This window comes from Ursus americanus, chromosome 12, assembly GCF_024610735.1.
Source record: "Ursus americanus isolate L20-20 chromosome 12, mUrsAme1.1.p, whole genome shotgun sequence".
In the NCBI taxonomy this organism is placed as follows: Eukaryota; Metazoa; Chordata; class Mammalia; order Carnivora; family Ursidae; genus Ursus; species Ursus americanus.
Genome location: NC_142138.1, coordinates 36,839,467 through 36,866,978, shown reverse-complemented (window position 1 = coordinate 36,866,978; position 27,512 = coordinate 36,839,467). Strand labels below are relative to the sequence as shown.

The 27,512-nt window shown below is 32.8% G+C and overlaps 1 protein-coding gene across 2 annotated transcripts in view; it reads right to left on the bottom strand.

The window, feature by feature from the left end:
- Positions 1-27,512, bottom strand: part of PRKACB (protein kinase cAMP-activated catalytic subunit beta) — a 117,476-nt gene that overhangs the window by 56,575 nt on the left and 33,389 nt on the right. The window contains exon 1 of one of the 2 annotated variants that reach the window (XM_045801917.2): positions 8,701-9,018. The exons of the other annotated variant lie outside the window; for it this stretch is intronic. Within the exon in view, the coding sequence (XP_045657873.1) occupies positions 8,701-8,884 (184 nt within the window). The 5' untranslated portion in view covers positions 8,885-9,018. Of the gene's footprint in view, positions 1-8,700; positions 9,019-27,512 lie in introns of those variants that run through there. 2 annotated transcript variants of the gene reach the window in all.

Here is a 27,512-nt window from a genome sequence, read left to right as displayed (position 1 = left end):
CAATTGCTGAATGGATAAACAAAATGTATTATATCCATACAGCATGCTATAATTCAGCAATAAAGTTATTGATATGTTCTATAACATGGATAAACCTCAAAAACATTATTTTAAGTGCAAGAAGCCAGAAACAATAGATTCCATTACATATTATATAATCCCATTTATAGAAAAGGAAAATCTGTAGTGACAAAAATCTATAGGGGCAGAAAATCTGTAGAGACAGAAAATGTCCAGAAAAGGAAATCTGTAGGTCCAGAAAAGAGATCAGGGTTTGTCTGTGGTTGAGGTGAAAGTGGAGACTGATTGCCAAAGGGTACAAAAGAACTTTCTGAGGTGATGGAAATATTCTAAAAATGAATTGTGGAGATGGCTGCACAATTCTATAAATTTATTAATAAACACTGAACTGTACACTTATAATGACTGAGTTTTATGTTATATAAATTACACTTTATTTTTAAAAAGTCGTCAGGGCTCCTGGGTAGCTCAGTCAGTTAAGTGCTCAACTCTTCATTTCCTTTTAGGTCAGGGTTGTGATACGGAGCCCTGTGTCCTAGCAGGTTCCGTGCTCAGTGGGGAGTCTGCTTAAGATTCTTTCCCTCTTTCTCTCTCCCTCTGCCCCTCCCTGTGCTTTGCAAGGGCGCATGTTGTGTACTCTCTCTTTCTCCCCCACTCTCTCTCTACAATAAATAAATAAATCTTAAAAAAAAAAAGTTGTCAAGTGCTCGTAAGCAGATCTTTGCTCTGGGAAGAACCACTTCAGTGGACAACTTATTATGTAAATATAAGGCTGGTAGGCATCCATTAGCTTGGGGGAATGATCTAACAAAAACCCTTTGGAGCTAGTAAAGGCTGTTCTTTTCCAACACCTAATGGTAAACAAAACTAATTAAAGGGAAGGAGGTAAGTAGATCTGCATTAAAAATAATATGCAGATGCTGAAAGGGAGGGATTAAAACTAGACCCCATTCTTTCTAAGGTTCAGAATTACCAGAATTTCTTTCATGAATTTTAGTGATAGTATCTGTGGCCCATGAGTAGGAAAGTACACTGAACAAGCTTTATCAAAGAGGAAAGGAGAATCTGAGTTGGTGATTTAGGGTCCACATTAGAGGCACTATAGGCCAAACAACAGAAGTAAAGGCCAGGTAAATCACACAGTATAAATCCTGATTAAAGAAGATATTCACTCACTGCCCATTTGTTCTTAAGTGGGAATAAGAGGCCATTGAAATCAACTTTTTTAATGGTTCAAAAATATTAAAGTCCAATATTAATATGAAATCTTTCGTTTAAAAATCATTATTTTATATTTTATATATTTATATAAAGTAAAATTTATATATTTATATAAAATAATTTATATTTTTATATAAAATAATGGTATCAAATTCAATTATTTAAAAAATACCATGAGAACCAAACAAAACTTATCTGTGAGCTACATTTGAGTTACAGACAACCAGTTTTGCTATCCCTGGACAAGATGTTCAAGAGAGGAAGGCTGATTTTGGTACAACGTGGGGGAAGGGCTAAAGATAACCTTGTCACACATTCAACCTGGCATGGAAGTCAGGATCATGAAGCATGTAAGTTTAAATTAAGGAAACTAAATCCTGTGATATATCCCTTGGATAAGCATAACACTGGGAAGGGTGGTCACCCTTCTATTAAGAACCACTAAGGTCTTTACAGGGATCAGTCTCATCACATCAAGAGCAAGGGTACATCAAATTTTTTGGGACCAGTTTTAAACCATGAAACCATGTAGCAGAGGCAAAATCAAATGAGGCTAAAAAAGAGACCACTAGCTTATATATTAATCAAAATACCCATCTCTTTCTTCATCTATGCTTTGAAAGGAAGATTAGCCTCTCTGTAATGAGTAAACTGTCAAAAGTTTAGCAATATTTGAAGGGGGCTGGAAGGAGACACCAAAAAAAGTGCTGCTTAGCAGTCCTGCTAATATGAACAGATGAGTGCAAATGATTAATCTGAATATTTAAAAGATGAAACCTTATTTGTATCCTAAGTGGGCCATACTAGTTATACAACTAGTTAAAAGCTGAGTTAAGGGGCGCCTAGGTGGCTCAGTCGTTAAGCGCCTGCCTTCAGCTCAGGGCGTGATCCTGGCGTTCTGCTATCGAGCCCCACATCAGGCTCCTCCGCTGGGAGCCTGCTTCTTCCTCTCCCACTCCCCCTCCTTGTGTTCCCCCTCTCACTGGCTGTCTCTCTCTCTGTCAAATAAATAAAATCTTTAAAAAAAAAAAAAGCTGAGTTAAAAGCAGCCATTATTTTAGGAGTTTGCAAGCAATATTCAACCCTTCAGAGAATATATCACTCCAGTTTCAATTTATTAGCTCTTTTTGGATGGCATCTTATTTTCGAAGTTCACTTTCTGTTTTTCTTACACACACATATATATAGAAAGATTTCACAGAACAGGTACTAAAAGCATGGGCTTTGGAGCCAGACTGCCCAGGTTCAAATTTCTTCCTTTAGATAAGTTATCTAGAAGAAATTACTGTCCCTCAATGTGCTTTAGTCTCTTCATCTGTAAGATGTGGATGATAATAATAATTACCCTACTGGGTTTTTTAAAGGATTACATAAATGAATATATGCAATGTCCTTAGCACAATGTCTGACAGATAATAAATAAATGTTTCATGTGATAATGTATATGACAATATTCCACCCAGGGAATGTGGGAATGAAAGGATAAGAGTCACTGCTATATTGCACAATCAGAATTATGTGATATACTTTATAATATGACTGAATCTCCAACCCAACTAGATTATAGTCTGTTGATTACTAAGGAACATCTAATGATAATGCTCTTTTCAACAACTAAAACACGTCTCTCAGACCATTTGCTCCTAATAATTGATCAATTTTGAAAAGTGGAAAATTCTGATAAACACAAATAATAAAGGAGAAAATAAAGCATGCTTGATGTGTCAGAAAATTATACGAGGGAATTTAAACGTCTTCTCTGAATATTGAAACAAATTTAACTCCAAAAGGATATATTACTTCTATATCTGGGGTGCAATTAATTTAATACAAAAGCCTTAAAACAGTCATAACAATTCTCTAAATTTGTCCTATAAAATATAAAAATAATATATACAAAGATTTTGCTATAAGGATGTTTACCACAGCATTTTTTTATATAATACCAAAAATTAAAAACAATCTAGATGGCAAGTGATCAGTTAAATAAACTGTGGTACAACCTTACAATTGAAAACAAAACAGCCATCTTAAAAGATATTGTGGAACAACTCTTTATGAAGAGCAAAAATGTAATAAAACACTGTACTAAAAGATCCAAATTTAGGGGCTGGTGGAAATTTGTTTATCTATGCAAAAAATAGTCTATATATACAAAAGATATCTATATCTACAACTGTAAGACTATATATACAAAAGATGTTAGCAATGGTTATCTTTTAGTGGAAATGTGTGATTTTTTACATTTTTCTTTGTTTTTTCTAAGGTTTGCAAATTTTCTCCAATGAAGATATATTATTTGCTAATCAGATTAAAACGTTATGAGGGAAAAAGTGCTTCTCTAACTTTAATGTGCATACAAATCAGCTGGGTAATTCTGTTAGAATAAAGATTCTGACACAGGTTTGATAGGGCTTGAGAGTTTTTTTTTTTTTAAGATTTTATTTATTTATTTGTCAGAGAGAGCACAAGCAGGCGGAGTGGCAGGCAGAGTAGGCAGAGGGAGAAGCAGACTCCCCAGTGAGTAGGGAGCCCAATGTGGGACTAGATCCAGGACCCTCGGATCATGACCTGAGCCAAACGCAGACAGATGCTTACCTGACTGAGCCACCCAGGCATCCTGAGAGTCGTCCTTTATAACAGGCACCCAGGTGATGCTAATGCTGTTGGATTGGGAATACCCTTTGAGTAGCAAGACACTACCTAGAATATATACTTAATTTTTCTTCTTCTCTACCCATGGAGTATGGGTATTCTTGCAAAACACAAGCAAATAGAAGCTACTCTTTATATTATTACACTTGATATACTACTTGGCATTGCTAAGTAGCCCATGGAAACATGTTCTAATTTTAAATTATTTAATATTCCAATTATTTTAGTATAAAGTCTCCTGATTATTCAGATTCTTATAAGCAATCATGATAAAAATACACCAATAACACTGAAGAGTTTAGTGCCTCCAGAATGTTCAGGTCATGTTCAGGTGAGCATTTTACTGCTTTTGGTTAATGACCATAAGCCTTTGAAATAAACTGTAAAGATCATAATTGAACAAATTGGAGAAAGATTGTTAGTGTAAGACCATAGTGATATTTAATGGCAATCTAATAAACAACTCAGTGTTTGTTGAGAACTATGCTGGCAATACCAAAAATAAATTGACAAATTTATGCCCTCTTGGAGTTCAAAGTCAAATAGGGGAGATAGGTAACTTAAGGACTAATGTAATACAACTTTAAATCTATAAAATAAACCATAATGGAAGTGAGCATAAGACGATAAGAGAACATAGGAAGAGATTATGAATTCTAATGGAATGAAAAACAGGAAAAGAATGCTTTGGTGATTTTGTTAGAGATAATACTTGAGCAGAGTCTGAAAGTATGAGCAGATCTCACCACCGGTAGTAGAAAGGAAAAGAAATTCCAGGTAGAAGAAACATCTTAAATTAGCACTGTTACTGTAAAGGGAATCCAGTGTCTGACTATTCATTTGCCATGGTCCTGTAGTGACCAAAAATCTTAGTTGTATTACCTGCCCAGCTCAAACAGAAAATCTTTAGTATCCAAATACATTTCCTTGCAGAATAAGCAAGTTAACTTTTCCTTTGTTATGCTAGTTAAAATTAAAATTCTTTAGGCCCTTTTAACAAAGACTGCATATATATTATTTTCCACTTTAAAAAACTAGATTAGCTCCCCACTGTCTATTAGAATGTAGTTCAAAATTCTGAATATATAATAGACTTCAAAGATCAGATCTACAGACTACCTTTCTGGACAATATCTTACTATGTTTCTTAAGTAAATCCTAAATTTTCATATTTTCACATATTTGTGTATGTTATTTATTTTCTTATAATAAAATAACATTTTCCTCCTTTTCTGAGTCTCAAAATTCAATTCATTCTTTATATTCTTGAAGGTCCCATCTCCCCTTAATGTTAACCTCTTCCTACACTAAGCTCCCACAGTAAACTTGTATTTTTAAGTAACCATCTCACTATACCTTAAATATTATGTTGTTTGTATGTTTGCTCTTCCTTCTCTTGTTTTTGAGGGTAAGAAATAGATCTTATTTTTCCCAGAGCCCATTTGTAGATTATGATACAGTAAATTCTCAAAAACATTTGGCAAATGACTAAAAATGGATTACTACCAAGAAGCTTATGGAATAGTTGCTGATGGAAAAAGCAGATAAAAAGATAATGCGGATGGTCTTCTAGCTTAGAAGTTACAATAAAAAAAAAGTTACAATGACACAGATTCAGTGGCCTAAGAAATAAACGTGAAAGGGGTACCTCGGTGGCTCAGTTGGTTAAGTGACTGATTCTTGATTTCAATTCATGACATGATCTCAGGGTCCTGAGATCCAGACCCACATTGGGCTCCACACTCAGGGAGTCTGCTTGAGATTTCTCTCCCTCTCCCTCAGCCCCTCCCTACCCCTTTCTAAAATAAATAAATAAATAAATAAATAAATAAATAAATAAATAAATAAATAAATTTAAAAATCAATCAATCAATCAATCAATCTTAAAGGAAAAAAAAGAAATAAACATGAAAGTGAATTGTCTTAAAGACTGTATGAGCTTTGGAAAGGTAAAACTGACTAGATAAAGTGGTCTGATAAACCACTTTATCTAATTCTACCTGAAGAAATACATATACAAAATTCCTTATTTTTTAATATGGTATTTAAATCTAAGATTCACTCAGATGGATTTGTACCTACCAGAAAAATAGCCTGTCAATTCATGGGAAAGGAGAATAAGAGAAGTGTTTGATGGTTATGCACCTATTCAGTCCTTAAAATGTTGTTATTAGACATTCATTAAGTGTATGAAGTCCAAGATTTAAAATGTGAAAACTTCAATCAAGTTCAGCATTGTATAATTCGATACACCATTTATGATCAAAGGAAGATTTAAAAGCTAACCATAATACATTTGCTACAAACAGAATTCAATGGAAGTCAATACTCCTGTTCATTCTGAGTCAGAACAAAAAAGCAGAATTCCTCCATGTTTTTCTTTTGAACTTCATGTACATATATATGGATGGAATCAGCTGTTAAATATTTATGTTATCGAACAGGAATTCCTGTTACTTAATTTAATAATAAAAGATGAAACACAGTTAAGGCACCTGGAAACTACTATGTGGCTTTTATTCTGTATTTCTTCCTATATTTACTGTCACCAGAGAAGAAACTTGGATTAAAACTTGTTACATCTCATAAATACCTAAATTGGTAATTAATCTTTACTCAATAGTTAACAAATCTAATTTTTAAAAAATTACATGTATTTTCTGTGCTTAGTTGATTTCTTAAAATAGCACTTTTGGAACAAGCATATTCAGAGTGTTTATTATCAGGAGATAGTACATTCCTTTTTCTTGTCAAACAAGTCATACAAGTAGAATGCTTTAAGTAGCTTTGAAGAATGTGGTTTTCATAAAAACTTCATACAGTCAAAATTCCTTCTATAACTCACTCTGTAAATGATAATCTGTGTTTTCATCACAAAAATAAACCCTAGAATTTTGAAATGATAGGATTCCTCTGTTTCTGTTGTATCAGTGTTTACTCCTCTATAGCAACACATTCCATAGTAGAAAACTAGAGCTTGTGTTTACTACACTCATCATTATGTATATAAAATTACTGTCTCTTTCGATATTTTTGGGATGTGAAAGAGAGAAGAGAGTAGAAGAATACTTGATTAGTGAACATTCAGTTACTCTAAGTATGTCTTGTCATGCCTATTATTTGCAGGGCTACAAGTCCTGTACCTAATTTTACTTGTGTTACAAAAGTATTATTTATTTTATTTTGGGACATCACAATAAAGAAAAATGTTAACAGCATTTTATCAGTCTGTTTTTTCTAAAAGAAATCATGCTCATGATTTTATCTTTGATTGCTAGTTTTTAAAATGTTTCAGAAAACATCACAGGCCCCATACATTTTTTAAAATGGTGACAGTATAGTTCAAACATAACTTTTAATTATTACAAGCCTGTGATATTCATTCATTTGAGATACACTTACTAAACAAACACCCACTATTTGGAGGAGTAGGTACTAGTGAAACAGAAACTAATTCAGTACTGTCCTCATTCTTCATTGAATGCTTAATCAAAAGGTCTTCAAAATGCATGAAAAAGATTTCCAAAGGGATCTAGGAGAATGCAATTTAACAGAACAGGACAAGTGGAATGAATAACAAACTTCTGTTGTATGGTTAATTTTAATAATGTAGTATTATTTCCAATATTTAACAGTTCATTAACTTGAAGATATTTGAGATTCCTCATCCATCAACCTGCTTTACAGCAGGGATTAATTATAAACAATCAAAACTTTTAAGTAAGAAAAATTTTAACAATATATATACTTTCTCCTTAAAACAGCTTGAAGAAGGTAAAAAAATTCTGATGCAGTAAATAAATACTTCAAATAAGTTTCTATAGAACCATGAAGGTACTGTAAAAACCAAGGAGTAAATTTTGTAAACCACTCTTGGTTTGTTTTGTTTTTTTAAACCGAGTTTTAAACTGCTATGGAATATATAAACAGAAAAAGGCAAAACCTAGTGCTATTTGATTATCAAACACGTCAAAAAGGGCAAAGGTACCAAGGGTAACTCTATTGTTCCTTTAATCACAATAACAAAAATACCTTGGGGAGGGTCCAAGGTGAGTAGTGGAATGGAGGCACTGGTGTTGTTTATACTGAAATTTATCTTTTAAACTGCATGTCACCAAAAATGGTTACATATCACCATTTTAGCAAAGCAGCAAGTCCAAACATTTTAACATGCCTGGAAAGAATGTGATGTATGCATAAACAACTTTTTCCTCCTTTAATTGCAAATAACATAAAATATAATTATAAAAGCTTTTGATATTTATAATGTTATAAATATAAGATTTTACATAGAATAATTATACTATGCCTTCATACTAGAAATCCTGCTTATAAAAAAACTGAGGTTTCACAAAGGCATTTAAAAATAAAAAATGGTAAACATAATAGAACTTTAATTATAAATTTAAGAGTCTTCCGCCCTAACTTTAAGGCTTATAAATCCAAAAATTAAAAAAAAAATTAACTTGTTTCTAAAATTTAGGCTTTTCACTTTTATATAAGAACAAAAAATAAAAACAAAAAAACAGTAACATACACTAGAAATGATATAAGAATTCTGTAGAAAATTTCCTACCAAATGTGACTTACTGGTTACATATAAAACAAAACAATGATCTACACAATTCAGTTCAACTTATAATCAAGTTTTTGTGGAATTTTGCAACTTCATCCTGCAAAATGTCCTTGTGAAAAACATAAAAAGACAAACAAAACATTGTTCTTTATGTTTGATTCTAAGACTCCAATTAGTATTTTAGCTTCTAGTTAAAATGTACCATTAAAAAAAAAAAAAAAACTTACTTGATCTGTCCCATAAAGCAGTATGTTCAGAGAAATGAAGGCTGTCATTTTCCAGAGCAGTTTTCTGATCATGTGCAGTACTTTTAGAATGTCTATGAAATAATCGGCTAGCAAAACCTTCCAATTTCTGAAGAGCAGTTGTACCCGTATACTGGTTACAGGGTAGTTCTTTATAAGCTGCCATTCATGTGCATTTACACTTTACTTAAAGTAACTGAAAGTTTTTCCAGAAGGAGCTCAACAAGTTCTTACACAGAAGCTAAGAGCTATGCATGTGTCAAACTTCCTGTTTGCAGGGTATTCAAACCACTACTGCTGTTCTGTTTCCTGTTAATATAAAACAGTACATTACTGAGCCTTTCTTAGCAAACCCTTCATCTCAACTAGAGATGGGGATTTTAAAGACTTGCAGGATCAGTCTAAAAGGTTTTGCTTAAGAGTGTTTAATATTAATATATAGCCTAATCAGAATATTAAAGATAAGGCTTTATATATAGACTGAAAAAAACTTTTTTAAAAAGAAAACTAATTAAACATGTATTACAATCCTATGCAAACAATTCAAGGCCAAACCACTCTCCAAATATAATATGTTAAAAAGGCTGCGTTTTTTTCCAGGAAATCAGCTAATGTACAGATTTTACAAATCCTTATAAGTAGTTAACTTTTCATTGAAAACTCATATAAAATGGATATTAAAAGCTCTTGCAAAACAACTTTATAAAGTGTTTTAACTAAGAAAAATCTGAACTAGAACTTAAAAAAAAGAACCGAATGTTGCTAACTCATTGACTTAAGTCTAATATATACAGGAACTACAAAAACGTAGTATGTGAGTACTGTTTATCAAACTTACAATCTGCTGACAAGTGCCTATCAGCAGTACATTTTAAAACATTCTAAAATATGAAAAAAAGGAACAAAATATAAGATTTAAAGTTATATAAAATCAGCCACAGCAAAACATTTCAAATGAGAAAAAAATTCCTTCTAGTTTACTGAAACATGTTAATTTTTAAAACTTAACACTGAGTATTACTGCTTCCCTGATCCCTAACTTCAGGTCTGACTTAGAAATTCCTTTGATTAAAAGTAAGTAAAATTTGCCATTTTTCATTTGCAGGAAAAAAAAGTAACCTGTGACATTTAATGATGACTTTGAGTACTTGCCTTTTGACACTAATTAAAGGATGAGAAATCTATGTGCTTTTCTCCTTGGGAGAGAGGATCTACCTAAAAAATATCTTAGTCCAGATTTCCTGCCAACTGATTGACAAATAGAATAGGAACAATAATAATAAATAGAATAAATTGGAACAATAATATAACCAATTTAGGACAACACACACACACAAAATTGACTTATGAATTTTGCCAAGTAATAGCTCCTTTGTGTACATTTTGTTTTGTGTAATAAAAAAAAAATCAATATAACCAAAGAGGGAACAGTATCTATAATACTAAGATTTTAAAATTTGTAGCTTTCTGTGTGTGTATAAGAATAATTTCTTATTAACATCTGACAGTGCTTTACACAAAACAGACACTGAACAAGTGTCTGCAATCTTTAATAAACCTCTACAGAGCATGGAAGGACTATATAAGGACAGAAGTGGATGAAATTCCTTAATTCTCTGTCTTGCTGTCTTGGGAGAAATTCTATCATCCTTGAGGCTCACTCCAACTATCACATCTTCACTGAGTTTTCCCACATATTTCCTGGAAAATAAATTGCTCTCTCCTTTCTCCACTGATTTAAACTTTTGTGTTAAAACTTGCTGTTTATAAATTTATGTCTCAAAATACATTACTTGAATTCATAAATGTAATTCATGTATTACATACTCAAAAAATATGTTGAAGAAAGCATTCATTTTTAACAAATTACAGTTTTAAATAAAATCATCAAATACTTGAAAATGTTTTAATTTTATTTATGCAATGTCATTGAACTCTTTTCTCTATATTCAGTTACTAAATTTTGTTCATTCTTTGGGTTTCATTTTTATAACGTGCAAATGTGGAGTTCTAAAATAACTTGTTTTCCCTGCTTCCAGTCATTTCTTTCAATCACTCATCTCTGACACATTAACCTTCCCAAAATATTACACTCATGGTATTCCCTTGCCAAATGCATGAACTAATCCTAACATTTCAGCCCCACCATATTCATTTTTAACATGTTTAGCCAGGCATATTCAATGTTGCTCACGCTTAGTACAGATATTCCAGATTCCTAACTAGAACACTAAGATTAATTTATTTAAAACAATGCATAAGACTTAGCAGCAAAGTAAGTAGAAGAAGGAGGAGGAGGAGGAAGTAAGCCTCACTAGGTGAGTGAAAACCCTACATTTGAAACCTGGGCTTTTTTTTTTTTTTTTTCTCCAATAAAACTGTTTCCATTTGTTACAAAGTCCTTATAGAAAGTAGAATCTTTAGTCTGCAGAGCAATGTTTCTATATATGGTAATGTGACCAGGAAGTTGTTGCTATGGAAGTACTTAGGCAATTTGATTTTTATTAAAAAGAAGAACTCTACTGGCATCTACTGCTAGAAGGAAACAACTACAGCTTTTACTAAAACTGAATTCCTTCCTTCATAATTGAAATTAACCTTAAGAAGTATATTGCTTGTTATTCATCCTGAGGGTATTTACAGAACTTTAATTTGTACTAAGATGTCTAGCCCTGTACTCCAAATTTGGTGTAATAGCATATTTTATACTCTATTAATAATTTAATTAAATAATGTATGATAATAAAACCAGAGTAATCAACTTTGAAATTATGAAGTCCTTATTATTCATTCTGCATTAATTTTTGAGATTATAACAATTTGTAGACTTGAATCTCCTGTGATTACCATAAGATACCACAAAACACTTTTTTTTCCTTATATTTAGTAATAGTAGTGAAAGCTTACATTTACCAATTACTTTACAACATTCAAATGGGAGTTTCCATTGGCTCATCAGGTCTTTACAAATGAAGTAGGCAGGACAGGTGTTATTATCTCTACTTTAAGATGAGAAAATAAACTTAAAAACATTAAGTGACTTGCCCAAAGTCTTCTGGCTCCTAGATCAAAGCTCCTTTGTACTGCACAACAGTGATTAACAAGGGAAGTAAAGATTTTTTCAATGCAGTATTTTTCGAGTAAGGATGGGGAAGTGGGGGTTGCCTAGGTGGCTCCGTCAGTTCGGTTAAGCATCTGTCTTTGGCTCAGGTCATGATCTCAGGGTCCTGGGATTGAGCCCCACATCGGGTTCCCTGCTCCGAGGGGAGCCTGCTTCTCCCTCTCCCTCTGCCAGCCGCTCCCCCTGCTTGTGCTCTCTCTGTCTCAAATGAATAAATGAAATCTAAAAAAAAAAAAAAAAAAAAAAGGATGGGGAAGTGGGAATAAAAGAACAGTAGGAGGGGGAATAAAAGAACAATAAGTTCTTGGATATACTGTTCAGAGTCTAAGAATCTGAATGTTTCCATTCAGATGGTCGGTCACCTTATGGCCATGTGACTTCATTGTCTACCTTTAGGTCCACAATCATGCCAAGGCCAAGAATAACTATGTACTTTAGAGTTTCAAGGTTAAAGAAAAGAAAAACATGGAAGCATATTTGATACATAAATGATGTATTTGTTCCAAGTAGAGGGCAAATAATATGACCATGACCCCTACTATTCAAATAAAGGTTTTAGGGTAATGGTTTTACTTTTTACAAAATGTTTTAAATGGATTCATATCTTTTATAAATGGATTCAACCTTTTAAGACTTGCTTCTTTCATTTAGTACAGCATTTACAATTGAGGCTCATCCATGTTGTATCAATAGTTTACTCATTTTTTACTGCTGAATAGTATTCCATTGCATGGATTTACCATAATTTATATAACCATTCACAATTGAATTGCCTTTGCACCTTTGTCAAAAATCAGTTAACAATATTTGTCTGGGTCTATTCTAGACTCTATCCTGTCCCACTGATTTGTATGTACCAGTTCTTTCATCAATACTGTACTGTGTTGGTTACTATAGTTTTCTATTAAGTCTTAAATCTGATAGTGTAAATGTTCCAATATTTTTTTCTTTCTTAATTGTTTTGAGTATAAGAGTTCTTTAACCTTTCCATATATATTTTAAGATTGTCTATGTCTACAAAAATAACCTTGCTGGGACTTTATTGTGTTTATTGAGAGAAAGGACATTTCAATATATTGAGTCTTTCAATCCATGATCATAGTGTATCTCTTCATTTACTTGGGTCTTTGATTTTTTTTCATCAGTGTTTTATAGTCTTGAGCATAAAGATCCTGCAAGGATTTTGTTAAGAGTTATACCTACATATTATTTTTTTTTAATTGGAGTTATTGTAAATGGTACTTTAAAAAATGTTTACAATTGTTTATTGCTAGTATACAGAAATATGACTTATTTTTATATTTTAACCTTGTATATTGCAACCTTGCTAAGCACACTTATTCGTTTTAGGAGTCTTTTTTTTTTTTGTAGATTTATTAGGATTTTCTATGTAGGCAACCATGTTATCTTTGAACAGATATAGTTTGTTTTATTTCTAGGACTTTTAGTAATAATGTTGAACAAGAGTATCAAGATAGACATCCTTGCCCTATTCCCAATCTTAGAAAGAAAGCATGTAGTTTTTCATCATTTATTATGATGTCAGCTGTGGACATTTTTTGTCATTGCCCCTTATGGAGATAAGGAATTTCCTTTGTACTCCTAGGTAACTGGGTATTTTTTTTTTATCTTAGAGGGATGTTGAATTTTACCTAATGCTTTTTCACCATCTATTGGTATGATCATATGGTTTTACTTCTTTAGTCTGCTAATATAATAGATTACAGTTATTGATTAATTTTCAAATACTGAACCAGTCTTGAATCCCCAGGATAACCACCTCTTGGTCTTGGTGTACTATTCTTTTTATATATTGCTGGATTCACTTTACTAATACTTTTTGAGAACTTTGTGTATGTTTACAAGAAATATTCTTTTCTTCTTTTTTTTTTTAAGATTTTATTTATTTATTTGACAGAGAGGCAGCAAGAGAGGGAACACAAGCAGGGGGAGTGGGAGAGGGAACACAAGCAGGGGGAGTGGGAGAGCTGAGCAGGGAGCCCAACGCAGGGCTCGATCCCAGAATGCAGGGATCACACCCTGAGCCGAAGGCAGATGCTTAACAACTGAGCCACCCAGGCACCCCAGAAATAATATTTTCAAATTTTCTTTTCATTATGATTTTTGAATGATTTTGACAACAGGTTAAGGATGATCTCATAAAGTATGTTGAGAGGTGTTCTGTTTTCTATTTTCTGGAAGAGACTGCAGAAAAGTGGTATATATTTGGTAGAATTTGTCAGGAAAACTATCTGGACCAGGAGTTCTTTTTTGAAAGGTTACAAATACCAACTAAATTTCTTCAACAATACGGTACTATTCAGTTGTCTATTTCATCTCCAGTGAATACTGGTAGTTTGTTTTTCACAAAATGGTCTATTTCAACTAAGTTGTCAAATCAGTGTGAATAGAGTTATTTCTAATCTCACCTTATTACCCTTTTAATTTCTGTGGCATCTGTAGTTACATCCCCTCCTTTGTTTCTGATAGTGGTAATTTGCCTACTTTCCTTTTTTTGGTAAATTTGGCTAAAGGACTCTATGTATTTTTTCAAACAACCACCTCTTGTTTTCATTGATTTTCTCTATCTTTCTGTTTTCAATTTTACTGATTCCTGCTATTTTTTCTTTCCTTCTACTTTTTGGGGGTTTATTTTGCTCTTTTTCTAATTTCATAAGGTAAAAACTTAGATAATTATATTAAGACTTTTCTTCTTCTCTAATATATGAACTCAACTCTATAAATTTCCCTCTGAACAATGATTTAAGTGTAACTCACAAATTTTAACATATTGAATTTTCATTCTCATTCAATTAAAAATATTTTCTAATTTCTCTTAAGACTTTATCTTTGATGAAGATTATTTAGAAGTGTGTCATTTAAATTTCCAAGTATCTGAGAATTTTCCCTGATATCTTTCTGTTACTGATTTCTTTTTTTTTTTAAGATTTTATTTATTTCTTTATTTTAGAGAGAGCTAGTGCACAAGTGGGGGCAGGGGCACAGGGGAGGGAGAGGGAGAGAATCCCAAGCAGACTCTTTGCTGAGAGCAGAGCCAGATGGAGGCTGTATCTCATGACCCAGAGATCATGACCTGAGCTGAAACCAAGAGTCAGAGGCTTAACTGACTGAGCCACCCAGGTACCCCTCCGTTATTGATTTCTAATTAATTCCATTATGGTCAGAGAACTTGATTTTTAATTCTTTTAAACTTTTTAAGTGTTGTCTTATAACTGAGAATATGGTCTTTGGTGGTGAATGTTCCATGGACATTTGAAGAGTGTCTTCTATAGTTTTTAAGTATATCATAAATATCAGTTAAGTCAATTTGATTTTGTTGTTCTAATCTTCTATATTCTTTCAAATTTTTGGTTTAATTGTTCTATAGAGTACTGAGAGATTACAGAAGCCTTCAACTTTGTAGATTTTTCTGTTTCTCTCTTTTCAGTTATATTTATTTAGCTTCATGTGTTTTGAAGCTCTGTTTTTACATACCTATATATTTAGGATTGTTTTGTCTCCTTACCAAATGAACACTTTCAGCACATATGTCCCCTTTTAATCCTGGCTGATTTTCTTGAAGTAGAATTTGTATAATATTAATACAGCCAACACAAATTTTGCTGAATAGTGTTTGTATGGTATATCTTTCCCCCTATTCTTTTGCTTTTAAACACTATATCAGTATATTTAAAGTTGGCTTCTTGTTACAACACGTAGCTGAGACTTGCTTAAATCATTTACATTTGCTGTAATTACTGATATAATTGGCTTTAGGTCTATTGTTTTGTTATTTCTTTTCTGTTTGTTCCCTATTTGTTAAAAAAGCTTTCATGAATATAACTGACATACAAAACTGCAAATATTTAAAGTGTGGAATTTGATGCTTTTACATATAAATACAACTATGAAACCATAACCAGAATCAAGATAATGAATTTTTCTCATGCCTCTTCATAATCTTTCCGTCTTTCCATTCTAAATCCCCGGCAACTTGATACTTCTTGACAAAATAGATAATTTGCATTTTAAGACCTACATAAAATGGAACTTTTTGGTAAAATAAACTTTTAATTTTAGAACCGTTTGAAATTTACAGAAAAATTGCAAAGATACTATAGGGTTGCCATATCCCAACACCACTTCAACAATTAATCTCACATTAGTATGGTAAATTTGTACAATTAATGAGCCAATGTTGATACATTATTGTTAACCAAATTCCATAGTTTATGCAGATTTCCTTAGCTTTAATCTAATGTCCTTTTCCTCTTCCAGGATCCCATCCAGGATACTACATTACATTTAGTAGAGTGTTCCTCAGTTTGGGTATTGTATTTTTGGGTTTTGTTTGTTTGTTCGTTTGCTTGTTTTTCATGATTAGCTGGGGTAATGGGCTACTCCCCAGTAGAAGAGAGTAAAGAGAAGTAAAGTGTCATTTATATCACATCATATCAAAGATATATACTATCAACATGACTTATCACTGTGGATGCTGTCCTTCATCACCTGGTGTAGGTAGTATTTTTCAAGTGCCTCCACTGTAGTTACTCCCTTCCCCCTCATTCCATACTGTACTTGTTGGAATGAAGTCACTATACCCAGTGCACACTTAAAGAATGGGGAGTTATACTCTAATTCCTTGAAGACAGAGTGGAATTCCTCTGCCTGGGCAATGTGTCTCTTCTCCCTGATTTATTCATTCAATCATTTATTTACATTCAGTATGGACTCATGAATATTTAGTTTATATTTTGAGCTATAATTCAATACTATGTTATTTATTTTTTTGCTCAGATTATTCAAGCTTTGGCCATTGAAAACTCTTTCAATTGCCTCCTATGTCCTTTTGATACACAATCACATGTTTGCATGTGCACACATGCATATATGTTTGAACACTTACTTTTTAACACTACAAAATGGCCCATGCTCATTTTGTATACTTCCTGCCCCAATCCTAGAATTAACCATTTCTCCAAAAAGCCCTAGTTTCTTTTACTGGAGAACGGTATTAGAAACCAAGATCTGGGAACTAGGTGAGCTTGTTGCTCCTGGAGTGTTGTTGCCTGTAGGTCTTCTCAGCTGATGGACCAAAGAAATATATGTGTATACAAATGGGCATATACCCATATCTGTAACTATTTCTACATGTAATTATCTGGTCTATAATGAGGTAAAGATGAGTTCCTCCTAGTATCTCCAACTCTAATTCATTACTGCCTGATTCATTTTACTCCCTCTCCTTGCTTACTTGAAAACTCCCACTCCAACAGTGAGAAACCTGGCTTCCACCATCCATCATTCATTTACTTACTTGTTCAATTTCAGTATACACATGTGGCAATATCAGAATTGTTAACCTGGTACATTTAATAACTTTATCCCCACGGGAAAAAGCTTTATCAACTAGAGTACACTACGATGCAGTTTCTTTTGCCTCTACTCTTGCAGATTTCACTTATTTCCAAATTTACTTAGGTCAGCACCTTTTGCCTCATCTTCAGTAAGGTAGTTTCATAAGTTTATAATACAATTAGATTGTTTTGTCACAGTCTGAATTTCATTCTGGGATCCCCCAACTTTCTAAATGATGTTTTTAAAAATTACATATATTTAAAAAATTACATACGTTAAGATTTACTTTGTACTGAGGCACTATGGGTTTGGACAAATGCATAATGTCATGTAACCACAATTACATTATCATATAGAATGGTTTATCACCTTTGTAAATATCCTGTGCTTCCCCAATCCTTGGTACTGACTGAACTTTCCCCATTGCTAGAGTTTTGCCTTTTCCATGGTGTCAAAATTGGGAGTCATACCCCATGAAGACTTTTCAGACTGCTTCTACCACTTAGCATTATGCATTTAAAATTCATGCATGTCTTTCTGTGGCTTTATGGCTTATTTCTTTTATCACTGAATAATAAACTATCATATGGATATATCAGTCTGTTTATTGATTCACCTATTGAAGGACCATGGTTGCTTCCAGTTTTTGGCAATTATGAATAGAAGCTGTAAATTTTCACGTGCAGGTTTTTGTGTGGACATAGTTTTAAAATCAGTGTAGTAAATTAAATTCCTAGCAGTGTGACTGCTGGAATGTATGGTAAGACAATGTTTAGCTTTGCAAGAAATTGCCAAAATGTCTTCCAATGGGCTGTACCATTTTTTATTACCACCACCAATGACGAGAGTTCCTGCTGTTCTGCATCCTTATTAGAAATTGGCAGTTTTCTGTATGTCTTTACTTTAGTCATTCTAAAAGATGTATAGTAGTATGTTATTGTTATTTTCATTTGCAATTCCCTAGTGACAATGGTGTTGAGCAGCTTCTCATATGCTTATTTACCATCATTATCTTTAGTGAGATGTCTGTTCAGATCTTTTGCCACTATTTAATTGGATTTTTTTTTTCTTTTTTTAGAGAGAGATAGTGTGAGCAGCAGGGAGGAAGGGCAGAGAGAGAAAGAGAATGTTAAGCAGGCTCCATGCCCAGCGTGGAGCTTGATGTGGGGCTTGACCTCACAAACCTGAGATCATGATCTGAGCTGAAATCAAGAGTCAGATGCTTAACCAACTGAACCACCCAGGCACTCCTGTTTGTTATCTTGTAATTGAGTTTTACCTGGTAGAATTCACTAGTGAATTCATCTGATCCTGATGCTTTTTCAGAAACTATTTCTTAATTATTAACTTTCAAATTATTGATTCAGTTTTAATAGATACAGATCTATTCAGATTACCTATTTCTCCTTGTGTCAGTTTTGATAATCTATGTCCTTCAAGAAACTGGCCCATTTTATCAGAGCCATCAATTTGTGGGCCTAGAATTTTTCATAGTATTCTTTTATTCCCTTTTAATCCCATAGGGGCTATAGTGATTATCAAGCTTTCATTTCTGATATTGGTAATTTGGGCTCTTCATCTTTTTTTTTTTTAATCAGGCTCACTAGCTATTTATCAATTTTATTGATTATTGATTTTTCCCTGTAACAAACTTTTAAAAACACTTTTTTCTCATTGTTTTCCTGTATTCAATTTCTGCTCTGTATTATTTCTTTCTTCAGCTTGCATTGGGCTTAAATTTTTTTTTCCCTACTTTCCTAAGGTAGAAACTCATGTTACTGATTTTAGATGTTTCTTCTTTTCCTGTATTTAAGGTTTCCTGTATTTAAGGTTATAAGCTGCCTGCTAAGCACTGCTTTTGCTAAATCCCCACAATTGTGATAAATTGTATTTTCATTATCATTTAAATTATTTTAAATGAAGTTAAAAGACTTCATCTTTAACCCGTGTGTTATTTAAAAGTACATTCTTTAATTAATTTCTATATTTGGGATTTTTCCAGCTTAATTTCTGTTATCAGTTTCTAGTTTAATTCCACTGTGATCTGAGAATATACTTTGCATAGTACTTTGTACTATTTTTTTTCAAACATGGTAAGGTGAGGTTTATGGCCCAGAATGTGATCTATCTTGGCAAATGCTCCATACAAGCTGGAGAAGAATGTATATTCTGATGTGGTTGAATGGAATATTCTATAAATGTTAATTAGATCAAGTTGACTGATAGTGTTGTTCAATCATCTACATACTTACTGATTTTCTGCTTAAGAGGGGTGTTAAAGTCTCCAACTACATTGGTTTTTTCTATATCTCCTTTCAATTCTATCAGTTTTCGCCTCATGTATTTTGACACTCTTGTTAAGTGCAATATTTAGGATTGTTAAGAATTCTTGCAGAATTGACCACCAAATCATTATGTAATGTCCCTTTTTATCCCTTATAATTTTCCTTGTTCTGAAATCTACTTTGTCTGAAATTAATATAGTTACTCCAGCTTCCTTTTAGTTAGTGATAGCGTGGTTTATCTTTCTCCATCTCTTTATTTTTTATCTAGTTTTTTATATTTAAGTTGGGTTTCTTACAGATAACACATAGCTGCACCTTTTTAAATATAAGGATCTTATTTTTTTATCCACTCTGACAAAATCTGTCTTTTAATTAGTGTATTTAAACCATTCACATTTAAAGTGACTATTATCATAATTATATTAATATCTACCATATTTGTAACTGTTTTCTACCCATTGCACATGTTTTCCCCCTACTTTTCTGTCTCTTCTGATTTTAATGAACATTTTATATTATTATATTTAATCTACTCTGTTAACATATCAATTATTCTTCTTTTCAGAAAAATTTTAGTGGTTGTTCCAGTGTTTGCAGTATATATTTTTAAAACTAAGCTCTACACCCAATGTGGAGCTTGAACTTACAACCCTGAGATCAAGAGTTACATGTTCTACTAACTGAGCCAGTCAGGTGCCCTGCAATATACATTTTTAACTAATCGCAGCCCACCCTTAAATAGCAGTATACTGGTTCACTTGTAGTGGGGATACTTTATAACAGTATTCCCAATCCTTTCTCCTATTCCTTATAGACACTGCTGTCCTTCATCTCATTTATCCATATTCCATAACCACCCAGTACCTTGTTACTATTACTTTAAATAGTTATATTTTAGATCCATGAAGAATAAAAAATATTTTATCTTTCTTTTTCTTATATTATGCTTTTCCTTTCTTTATGTACATCCAAATTTCTAACCTATATAATTTTTCTTCTCCCCAAAGAACTTCTTTTATCTTTTCTTATGGGACAAATCTGCTGACAATACATACCCTTAGTTTTTGTTTCTTTGAAGGAGACTTTCTCTTTCACTTTTTAAGAATAATTTCGATGGATACAGAATTATAGGTTAGTGGCTTTTTTTCTTTCAACTCTTAAATATTTTACTCCATACTCTTCTTATTTACTGGGTGATGAGAAGGCTGTCATAATTCCTCTAATTGGAATTATTTACGGCTTGTTTCAAGATTTTCATAGCTTTTGGTTTTCTGCAGTTTGAATATGATGTGCCTAGATGTAGTTATTTTGATATTTATTTTGCTTGGTATTTTCTAAGCTTCCTGGGCCTGTGTTTTGGTGTCTGTCATTAATTTTGTAACATTCCCTGCCATTATTACTTCAAATATTTCTTCTGTTCTTTCCCCTTCTTCTGGTATTCCAATTATGCATATATTACACTTTAAAAAACTGTCCCATAGTTATTGATGTTCAGTTCTGGGTTTTTTCTCTCAATTCTTTTTTCTCTTTGCATTTCAGTTTAGGCAATTCCTATTGATCTATCTTCAACCTCACTGATTCTTTCCTCAGCTGTGTCCATTCTGTTGATGAGCTCATCAAAGGCATTTATTTGTTAGTGTTTTTTATTTCTAGCACTTGCTACTGATACTTCCTTAGAGTTTCTCTCTGCTTACAATACTCAAGTTTTCTTGCATATTGTCTACTATTTCCATTAGAGTTCTTAACATATTAATCAGTTATTTTAAATTCCCTATCTGATAATTCCATCATTTCAGTCTGTTTCTGGTGCTTTGTCTTTCACACTGTTTTTTCTTGACTTTAGGCAAGTCTTCTAACTTTTTTTTGAAAGTTCACCATTTGGCATAGGGAAATAAGAACAGAGGTAAATAATCATTTACTATGTGGATCTGTTAATCTGGCCAGGAGGTGAGCTGTGTTTGATGTTTGTTATAGGTGTCAGAAGCTTCCAGTTCCTGCATTATCTTTGTTTTGTGTCCCATATTGATTCTGGGCTTCCCTCAGTACTTCTCTTTCAGAGTCCATGCCTCTTTCAGCTGTATTTCACTGTTATTATACTGGATTCCTGTTATATATCTGTATATTTGCATAGCTGGTTTTGGTATGGGGGTATGGTGTGGGGAAGGAAAAGCATTCTATAATTTTAGAATTAAATCTCAATTTCTTATTTGGCCTGTTTCTGTGGGCTGTGTCCTTCACAGGTGTTTCTCCATGATACAGCTTTTCTCCCTCTTGAGAGAGGAAGCCTAGAGGGGGCTGGAATAGGAGGGATGGCCTCCCCAAACTAGATAGGCCTCTGGCGATATCTTTTCCCCCAGAAAGTAGACCATTATTGAAGAATGCTTTGGGCATATTTCACAATGATTACCTTTCCTGCCTCCTACAAGATTATTACCAATAACAAAGATGGTGCTATCATTAATACAGAATTAACTGCTTCACACTTGTCAAAATGATATATTTTCAAATATATAAATAAATTTTCATAATCATACTCCATATTTTTCATCCTTACACTCTCCTTAATGCCTAACCTATCATATAGTAAAAAATCTCAAAGTATAACAACCTAAAAAGTTTATAACTTTGCTTATTAAGGAATAAGATAAATTGATATAAGATACAAAGATAGTATTATTCCACATCAAAAAAGAAATAGAAGTTTATTTGACGTCAAGGGAATATTAGTCTTAAAATATGAAAGGTATCAGTTCTCTGTGTCCCATACTGTATGTGAAAACACCTTGTATAAAGTTGTGTTTTTTAGCAGATGGTGTACCTATACTATAGAAATAATTTTAATGAAAAATAGATTAGATTTTGAAGAGTCCTAGGCAAAACCATTCTTTTTTCTTCCTTCCTTTTTTTTTTTTGTATAATGAAAAATTTTGCAAATCAGTTTTCTTTAAATAAAAAATTCTCATTGAACATATATTCATCTTTAATATAATTTTATGATATAATAATAGGAAATAATAAATTTAATTCAAAGCATAAAATGTATTCACTGCAGTATTATCAAAACAAAACTGTAAATCCCCAAACAGGAAAATGGTTAATATAGATAATTGAATGTATTATTATAGTAACTTTTCCAAAGTCAGAGTCCAACAAGGAATAAGAACTAAATTTGCTGTGTGCAGCTATCAATTATAAGAAAAACAAAAAGAAAAAAACTCACAAAATTCTCATTTATATTGTAGTCAGTGACAGTAAACTGGTTCAGTAATGAATCAAGAATAAACAGTTATGGCAAATAATTAATTGTTCTGAACCCACACTGTTTACCTAATTAAATGCAACTATTAGTAATACTAACAGGTAAGTTAACTTCATTCTTTCCTGGAAAGACTGAGTTTTTAAAATACTGACACAGTTGAGTATACCTCCTGAGGAGTTCTACAGTACAACACTTTTGTTATCAATTTTTATTTTTCCAACAAATAAAGGGTTTAGAATTCCCGACACAATGTCTTACAGGTATTTTTAAGGGACATAGGGAAATTATCATGCTTACTAATGGTATGTTTAAATCCATTAAATGCAACTGTTTTTCATATTTTATTTGATGAATCACTATTTTCTTTGGTTTTCCTCCCTTATTTATTTTCATCTGATGTGCAAAAGTACACATTTTATAATGTATCTTGGATAATAAACACAGTGAATTTTTTTTCCATTTCCCTACATTCACTCAACTAGGACACATTGCTCATGTCTTGAATCAGTAAAATTCTACTAGTGAATATTTTATTCCTTGGAAAAATGGCAGATATTTCCAAAAATGAATTAGTTTTATTAACTTCTCAGAAAATATTTTTGATATTGGTGTAACGCACTCATGTAGTTAGCTTAGGTAAGTTACATTCCAGAGAACTTAAGAACATATTCCAATGGACCTGGATTTTTTTTTACCTAATCCACAAAGAAACAGAGAATATATAATCACAAATTTGTACTGAGTATCCATAATGTCCAAGTGTTGAATTATAGAGAATATAAAATAATTATTTAAGAGTAACTACCCAAGAAATTTAAAAGTCAAATAAAAGCTAGTAATATTTCCTATAGGTAATAACTGAAGATTTATATGACATATAACTAAATATACAGCCATAGAATGGAGGCAAAATTTTCTATATACTTAATCTGTTATGGCTTGAGATAATAATTTTTTAACAAAGTAACCTTACTGATATATTAACCCAAACGAACTTGTCAAAGAACTTACATATTAAGGAACTCTAGCCACTTGTTCTATATGGAAGACACCACAGCAAATACAAAAACAAAGACTGACCATTTAGAATTTTAACATCCCTGACTATTAGTATTTTCTACTTAAGGGCCTTTAAAAACGCTAAAGGGACTTTAAAGCACCAAAAGACCATAAAGAATAGAAAGGGGAGTTCAGTGTATACTAGGTACTGAGGAAAACGGAATGGAATATATAAAACTTGAGAAGGGTCTTGGAGGAAAAGCAGAATTTATATAGACCAGAAAAAGTGAAAAGAGCAATTTAAGAAGATCAATCTATATAAATGAAGGCTATAGGTAAGAATAAATATGACATGCTCTACCCTCCCGTCACTCCCCTTTTCAGATTAAGAAATGTGAAGAAGGAAATAAGAGAAGATATGATAGAGTGTAACTTGCAGGGAGATGATTATTTTATGTAGGGTGATCAAAGATGTCTGAGGAACATTGCTTTACTTTGAGTTGTGAAGACCTGAAGTATAAAGAAAAGGAGAAAATCAAAGGCTAATGGAAAAAGACTAATCCAGGAAGAAGAAAGAGTCAATGAAACACCCTGACAGAAGAATGGACAGAAACAACAGGACTACTAGGCAGAGAATGGATTGAGAAATGGTCTGTGTAAGATGAGAGTAAGAGTGGAAGCAGGGAAAATAACTGAGACTACTGCAAAGTCCAGGCAAGAGATGGTTGCCGCTTACACTGAGATTGTGGTGAGAGAGACAGAGAAATGGACAGATTTCATTTATATATTTTGGAGAAACAGGAAATCTGCTGACAGATTGAAACTGGAGAATGAATAAATGAAAGTCATCAAAAATAATACCAATGTTTTTTGCTGGAGCATCTGGGTAAATAGTGATGCCAATTACTAAGATGGGGGAAGAGTGAAGAATAGGTTAGAAGCATGTCGTAATAAAGGTTTTGTCGGACATATTAGACATCAAACTGGAAACTTCAAAAAGAGCTGGATTGGAGTCTGGAACACATTACTGCATTATAAATTTTATTTTACAATTATCTTATCAAGTGTTTTATATTTCTGGTTATCCGAGGGAAAAAAGAATGGTTTGAATTTACTTAAAATATTAAATAAATCTCCCTCTCGGTGGTGACTGTGAAACTGTGATATACATACCAGAGATTTGGAGAAAAGGCACTCTTTTCTCTAAACTCCCAATGTCTTAGTTCTGACTCTCATATTTGTCATATTACTAAAACACAATTCTATGTCATTCCAAAGAAAAATAAACCCAAGTGACTTCCCATGGCCTACAAAAATCTAAACCCTTAGCACAGTAATCAAGGACATTTGCCAACCTCAAGCAGGCTTCCGTTTAGCTCCATTTTACCAATTTATATCTCAAACAATAATAATGCTAACTTAACTGCCATTTCTTGAATACAGCATGCCCTTTCTTAACTCTATTGCCTTTGCACATACAATCTTAACTTTGGTTCAAAACCATACTTGAAAGTGAAACAAGCGATCCTGTAAATATGTTGTAATGCATGCCTAAAGAGACTTTGCAGATGTAATTAAGGTTACTAATTAATGACCTTCAAATAGATTCTTATGGATTACCTAGGTGGGACTGATCTAATCATATTAGCTCTTAAAAGCAGAGCCTTTCTCTAGTTGAAGCAGAAGAGAGCCATGGCAAGGAGCTGTCAGGTTCTAAGCATGAAAAGGATTCAACACACCATTACTGGCTCTGAGATATTAGAGTCCATGTGCAAAGACCAGAGAAAGGCCTCTAGGAGCTGTGGACGGCCCCCAAATGACAGCCATCAGGGAAACAGAGACCTCAGTCATGTAACCACAAGGAAATGAGTTCTGCCCAAAATACTAATGACCCTAAAAGTAGATTCTTCCCCAGAAACTCCAGATAAGAGCCTAACAGAACCATGACCTAAAAAGTTGTGGGATAATAAATGGGCATTGTTTTAAACCACTATATTTATGGTAATTTGTTATGGCAGCAAGAGAAAACTGATACAAGACTTAAATGTAATAAGATGATGGGGGTGGGGAAAGTGGCATTTTATTTCCAGAATGCTAAATATATGAAATTGAAAATATCTGGCTTCTAATCATAGTTGATGCAGGCACTCTCTCCATCTCTCTACCCCTTATAGTCCTTTATGTTGATGAGAATCTTCCATTGACTCACTACTGACTCACTAGCCAAGATAATGGCCAGGTAAATCTCCATGGAGGGACTTTCTAAATCCTTGATACAGAAGTGAAGAAGATAAAACTTATCCCTTCAACTTCCACTACCACTGCATGAATGTATTTATCACTCCTTTCACTCAAATGGGAGTCCTCATCAGTATAGATAAGGGCAAACTCAGGCCTCTGGACTGTCCGTGTGATAGGTCTGTCTCCACAGAATGAAGAAGTGAATGTAGGGGGCTACAGGCTCAGATAACAACATTGCAAATGTCCACCCAGAAAAACACAGTTTACTTTTACCCAGAATTACCATAATGGAAACCATATCTTCCCTACTAAAATACAAACACTTGAAAATCTCATTCTTTAGGTGATGTGTGACAAAGAATTCTGGATATGAAAGAAAGTATAGTATTACTAATACAAAATGTGGGGATGTGCAGATGAACCAGTAGTCAAAGTATTAAGCATAAAAATTCCATTTAGGTAGAATGAGTTTCTCCTGGCAAATTCCTACTTGTTACCCAAAGTTTATTTCAATGTTATTGCCTCAGTTCTAACTCCTAAAATACATTAACACCCACATTATTGTACTGACCACAGTGTACAATAATTACATGCTTAGACTTCTAACTCTTCTTGTGAGCTTCTACCTCTAGAATCTAAAACAATGGTGACCACATAGTAAGCATTCAAGAAATGTTTTTGAACTGATTCATTTTTAAGAGATACCATAGCTCTTTAGCTCTTTTATGAAATAATTTTAGGTTTCTCAAGTCAAATATAAGTCATACAAAGATAGGCCCCAGTATACCACATATATTTCTACACTACTTTAGTGGACTATGTGTTTCCACTATCTTCAACTTCTCTATTCAAATTTAACATCGGATATAAAACTGTAAGAAAATGTAAAACATTGTCCAGGATATTTTGGAGTCTACTTACTTAAAAAATATATAAGAATATGAAATATATTCTGAATGTTGTAAGACTGATGATAATGCTTACTTATTACATGTCAGACACTGTTGCAAGCATTTGCATTAAGTAACTAATGTATATACTTCTTACAACAACATACCTTTAAGATGAATAATTATCCCATTTTCCAGAGGTACAGAGAGGTAAAGCATGTTGTAAAAGGTCACAAAATTGCAATAACCTATAATTCCTTCTACTTAAAAAGTATATCATACTTATTTCAAATATATTTTCAAGTTTTAAACCTTTACCAAAATCTTTTTTGAATAAATGAAAAAACACTGAAGAGTCATAAAACCAAGGAAGTTCTAAGATTTCATTAACATGCATGTGGTTTGTCCTTTTATTTGGAGCTCTGGTAAGTGACTATGGAACCTAACATTAGTTTCTAAGAACTTAGCAGTGATTTCAGTAACCTCCATTTCTATATCACTCTCCAAATAATTTTCTTATTGTGACTGTGATAAATATCTAACAAACTTGATATGTCTTTATTTCAAGTAATAGCTATTAATATTGAGGAAAAGCCAAAAGTAGTTATAACTACATACTGTTAAAGGTAAACAACCCCTCA